Raw genomic sequence first — 6000 nt, 5'->3', positions numbered from 1 at the left:
TAACAAACCGGAGGCTTTGGAATGATCAAGAATAGGGGATAAGTAAACACAAATGTGGGAGAGAGGAATCTCTTAGGAAAAAACACTTTTTCTTAGACATGGTGACGGGGAAAAAACAAAAAAGAAAAACTGCCTCTCCTCTGAGCCCTACTCAGCTCAATTAGCACCATGTCGTGGCCGGAGAGCAGAGAGCTAGGCTTGGCAGCCAGACACAGAGGATGCAGATAGAAGAACACTCACCCTTAGGAGCCCTTTCAGGCTGCTGCTGACATGGGGTGTTGTGTACCTGGGCATTAGGATAATAATTACCATGTTGGGGAAAGGTCAAATGTTTTAGGAGTATGTGCCTCTATTAAATCACCTTACATAACACTGAGAAAAAATCACTCTGCATCCTTAATTCTGTGACATATGACATTTCATACTTAACAAAAGGTGAAGCCACAATCTCCTCTACATCCCCCCAGAGCCATGCAAGAACAGTCCACCTGAATGTACTTAATCATGGGTGGGCTTAGACTGCCTTCCACGTTCATGCTCAAGAAGAAGACTTCTTGCTCCATTGCAGTCTGGGGCTCCTGCCAAAGTCCTAAGTCCAAAGTGATCAGGCTGTGCCAGGAGTGATTTGGATTCAGTGAGAATAAGTGTGAGTGTGGCTAGATGAAAAGAGGAGGCCAACATTGGGCACATTGAATTAAACCTAATGTCGACGTACTTTCCTGGTAAACACACATTCAGACAGAATGACAGCTATCCTATTTCCATACCCTATATTGCTAATAATTAATGAAGCAGTACTGAAATGAGCCAAAATGATCTCTGTATAGAAACCCTTTCTCATCTGAAAGCCTGCTAAGGAAGAAATGTTCATGTTAAAATGTTTCTGTATATATATTTAAAGAAAAAAGTACTCCTGAAAACATTTTTACCCTGCTATGAAAAATAAAGTGCTATGAAAAATAAAATGCATTTTACTCATCATTTCCAAACTTAGGCCACTTCTCTTTAGGGAGAAGGCACACCTTTAAAATAGCAATTTTTCTAGAGATCACACATATTTCGTTTGTATCTGCTCAGTCTGTTGCAAGAATAAAAACTCTTTCAAAAATGTATTTAAATGGAGAGCATGCATTTGTAAAAGTATAGGTAATGAATCTCAACCTAAGATTTTTATTCAAACACACTGTGAAAACAAGATTTGCAACAGATAAGCACAATATAATTTCCTGGAATTCTCTTGCCTTCAATTGTGTTAAGAACTCATAAAAGGAAATGCAAGTCCAATGAAGCTTTAATGTCCCCATATTTAATTTTCTGTTAAGCAGAATTCCAAAAGAAAGAAAAAGTATCACAAAAACATATAGCACAAGTGCACTTAAATCCACCCAACACATTACAGATGACAACAAATTAAAATGCATTGTGTATTTTATTATGCTCAGTAGTGTCAAGGGCATCAACCAACTGATCTGATAATCCATTAAACTATGTAGAAGAAGTTTTCCACTTAGATGAGAGCTTTGGGTGAATGGCATGCTGCAGCAATTTAGCATCACAAATATATTTAGCAGAAAGCTACTCAAGTATTGCTGTGCTATTGGCACTTCTAGAGAAAGCTATCTTGTTGATAGGTTTTGGTGTCAAAGAGAGGCTGTTTAATGAGAGATTATAAATGTTGATTTCACTAACAGATTCAGAACAGTATACACATTATAGTAACCAACCTTTCCTTGCACATCACTGAGTTAGATTTCAATGGGATCCAAACACCAGGATTTTTCAGGCAAGATTTTTAAAATATATTTTTATTGAATTCAGAGAGAGAAACATCAATGATGAAAGAGAATCATCGACCGGCTGCCTACTGGGGATTGAGCTCACAACCAGGGCATGTGCCCTTGACTACAATCGAACCTGGGACTCTTCAGTCTACAGGCTGATGCTCTATGCACTGAGCAAACCAGCTATGGCTCATGCAAGTTTTGAAAGACTCTGGGCAATAATATTTTGGAGGTTCTTATTTCTTTTCTCTAGAAGAGTTGATGTTTTTGAGAATTCAAATGAAAAATCACAGCATAAGAGACCAGAGTTCTTACATATTTTGTCTTTCTATGGAACTGCCTACCCACCAATCCAAAGAGAAGGCTTCTTCTCAAATAAAGCATCCAATGGATATAATCTGACAATCCACGAGGGGCTTGAATGCACTACAGAAGTAGAAAGACAGCCCTTGCCCTCAAAAAGACCCACAGAGAAACGGAGGAGGAGAATGAATAAGCACATGCAGGTATCTAACATTTACACAGGCATATGCATAATAGGCAGCCCACACACAAGACAAAGTTTAATATGTTTTTTTTACGAACAGTACGCCAGGCTCAATCTGACACACACTGAATTTTCTACATGCACAGGTGCTAAGGATAGGTGCCTCTCTTACTGGTTAATTTGGTTGCATTTTTTATACTCTTGTGGGTGAATGGATGATAGCATATTAATATGGTTCCAAAAATAGAAAAATGAATCTGAACCTAAACACCAGCTGGAAAGAAGACAAATGTCCTAAAGCCAGTTGTAAAATTGAACTTTACAAAAGAGCCTCAAGTGGGTATACTTCTAACTAGACCACATTTCCAGCTTAGAAAAACAAATAGCGGCCTCTTCCACAGAAGCATCAGCATAAATAATAGAAGTTTGGAGATATTTCCTAAATAATGAAAATTCCTGACAACCCCATTATTTTCAAGTGACTTAAGAGAATGTGGATAACTTCAAAAGAATTCTATATATAACGTTACATACACAGAGGGTTCAAGCTTTCCACAAATATGCTTATAGGTAAGTATGTGCTTGCTTTAGAAAAGTTTCTCTGAAACTTAGGATTTTTCACACTAGTATCTTCCCTTGCCATTCACAGATTATAAATGAGAGGGGTGCCTATTTCTTATTGCTGTTATCAATTAGCTTCTTTTAAAATGTAAGTATGGACTGGGGTGAAGTTTTCCGATTCAAGTTTAATTAAGCCATATACATGCTAGATATCTGATACCTCTTTCTATTAGAATACAGGCAATACTCAATTCAATTGCTGATCATTAATGTCAGGATTTATTTCTGAGCATCACAACACACAATCAACTTTGAAATGCCATAATGCCTTTCTGGAACTGAAAAGAAACATTGCCTGCAGACAGACACACCTGAACTTAATTTTAATTTATGGACTGTATCTAAATTGTTGAACCTGGGGTTATTAGTTTGTACTACTTCATAAGGCTACATGTTTTATATGTAAATGAAATGTTTAGAACATGTTTCCTTTAGGCCACAGCAGCTTACAAGTACATTTATCTCATTCATACTTTCAAATTTGATAGACACATTTCTACACATTTGCCTTTGTGTATTGAAAATATTGTCCTAAAGTCTGTGCTCAAACAAAATCCTTTTATTCCTTTGATAATTTCCTAGTTCATAAAATAAACATATTAAAATAATATATAATACCAGTGTTATAAGGACTTAGCTTTCATTGTTGCTTTTGAAAAAAATATAAAAATTACCATACATTTTTTATAACTATAAATTCTTAATAGAGTTTCCATTTTAAATTCCTAGAAAAATCTCTGAGGAATGGTCAAAGTCTTCATAGAAAATATTCACTTGAGAGTCTTCCTTTTGAAGACTTGGGCTGAAGGCGTATCTCCTCGGATTATCTCTTTTCTAATTATCTCTCTCCTACTTTCATTAATTAAATCCCTTCATTAATCGTCCATTCACCAAACTACAGTACTTGGTCTTCTGCCTTATTTTCCCCAATAGCTTTATATTTGCTCTGTGGGGGGAAAACCAGGTCATTATTTTACCACAGAACCTTAAAATACAAGATGCATCACATTGTGCCCTGTCTTAGAACTTAAGTGCTTTTGTTGGAATGATAAGTTTTCATTTTCAATGAATTATATGCCTTTTTTCAAAACTTAGAAAAAATAGCTAGAGATATTGCTCTTGAATTGACAAATGATATCTAAATCCAAGTAGTACCAGACACACTATTAAAATTAATTAAAAATAGATGCATGGATTTCCCTTCCATTAGACAACCTGTACAGAAAGTCTAATCAAAATGGGGTTAAGATGACAGAAATTAATATACTAGAATTAGTAATACAAGCCCGCATAGCTATTCTGTTGAAGCAGTTCTGGAGTATAGAGACTCTACATACCCACATGAGACACACTTCACCTCTCTAAGAATAAAGAACTTCTAACTCTCATCACCTTGTTCCCTGCCCATTCAACTAGATTAAAAAATATGTGTCAGCCCTAATCTAATAATCAGTATGCAATTGTTGGAGAAAATTTAGTTCTTTATTATAATTCGTACCTAAATTTAGACTCTGTTATATGGGTAAAGTCAACTGAAATACTCAAATCAATTTTGCTTAGGATGGTACTTTGGTTAGACATCTACATGGAAGGGTATTCTTGAGAGTTCCATTTTATGAAAACAGCTTTGATTTGGGGGAAAACATGTAGAGAAATAGCTCAGAAGAGACATGATGAGCTGTGGAAACACTGGCAAGGCTGAGAACAACAACAAAAAATTAGAAGGAAGAGTTAGGTAAAGGTAAAATAGAACACCATTTTGCACTATATGATGAGAGCAGACCAGTAATTATATTTATGGCCATATTAATTGACATTCTCCCAACATTAATACATATGCGCACGTGTGTGTGTGTATGTGTATCTATACACATCACTTTTATTATCACAGATAATCAAATTACAATTCAAGATTAGTTAACATCAATTGGATGTAATTTTTGTAAACACTATTACTGCTAATAATACCTAGTTGAACTCAACACTACCCAGGAGTGCCCAAGGCTTCTATGACTAATTGTATTATATTAATATCTGCTGCTGAACCCCTCTCTTCTGAACTTGTGATAACCTGTTATGAGCTGCTTCTAACAAGATAATGGCTTCAATTTCAATAGGAAATAATAAAGAGGATAATTTTTTAGCTTTTTATTTGCTGCTTCATGCACTGTACCTGATTCTTGAGATCCAGTTTGGGACATGGGCGGCCTCCATTGTAAGGTTTTTCTTTTAGCCATTTGGATCGAATTCTCACGCCAATTCCACAAGATGAACTGCAAGACCCCCAGCTGGACCAATCGCTTAACTTGCAATCAAATGGGCAAGGGATGGCACATTCTTCTTGAATATAACCTGAGAGAAAAAGATCCAAGAGAAGGGAGGAAAGTCTGATCAAAATGTACTGATCAAATTCACTTGCTATTCTTAGAGCTCAGGTTGCTCAACAATACTGCCATAGGGACCTTGATAGTTTTCTACTCAAATACACAGACAAAAGTTCTCAGAGGCAGATACTTATGATTATATCTGCAACCCAAATTTGTACCACCTGTTTACTTCACAGATAATTCTGGGATGGAAGGAGCAGGGAAAAGTACACACTTAGTTCTTCTTTCTGACAAGAAGAAATGAGGCAGTTCAGGGCTAATGATATAATTTCCTTCACTGGGCGTTGTGTCCCACCAACTCCTATAATTCTGTCTGGAGATAGGAAGCATAATAGAGTCAATCTGGATAATATTGAAAGAGGAAAATAGAGGCATAGTGAAAGGGCATCTAATGAGATATTAGACTGGAATCAAGAGATATGGATTGAAATACAGATGCACATGTTCTAGCTTTACTTGGTCTTGCTCTTGTCCTCAGCCCAGTTCTTGCTATCATCTTTCTCTAGATAATCTAATTATTTAACTATCACCTCAAATAATCACTATCAAATACATATTTCTAAGTCTGATATCTCGAATGAGTTCTTATACAACCTACTCATCCACTCAAGTTGGATGGCCAACTACCCCCGAATTCAACATGTCTAAAGCTGGGGCAATTGATTTCCTCCTAAAGCAGTGGTTCTCAACCTTCCTAATGCCGCGACCCTTTAATACAGTTCCT

General features: G+C 36.4%; 1 protein-coding gene across 1 annotated transcript in view; it reads right to left on the bottom strand.

The window, feature by feature from the left end:
* Positions 1-1260: 1260 nt before the first annotated feature.
* Positions 1261-6000, bottom strand: part of LOC102259858 (thrombospondin type-1 domain-containing protein 7B) — a 525758-nt gene continuing 521018 nt past the window's right edge. The window contains exons 14-15 of the mRNA XM_005858420.2: positions 5063-5241; positions 1261-1314 (exon numbers count right to left, since the gene is read on the bottom strand). Coding sequence (XP_005858482.2) covers positions 1261-1314; positions 5063-5241 — 233 coding nt within the window. The remainder of the gene's footprint in view (positions 1315-5062; positions 5242-6000) is intronic.

This window comes from Myotis brandtii, unplaced genomic scaffold, assembly GCF_000412655.1.
Source record: "Myotis brandtii unplaced genomic scaffold, ASM41265v1 scaffold1174, whole genome shotgun sequence".
Lineage (NCBI taxonomy): Eukaryota > Metazoa > Chordata > Mammalia > Chiroptera > Vespertilionidae > Myotis > Myotis brandtii.
The sequence above is the reverse complement of the archived record's forward strand: the minus strand, read 5'-3'. Positions and strand labels throughout refer to the sequence as shown.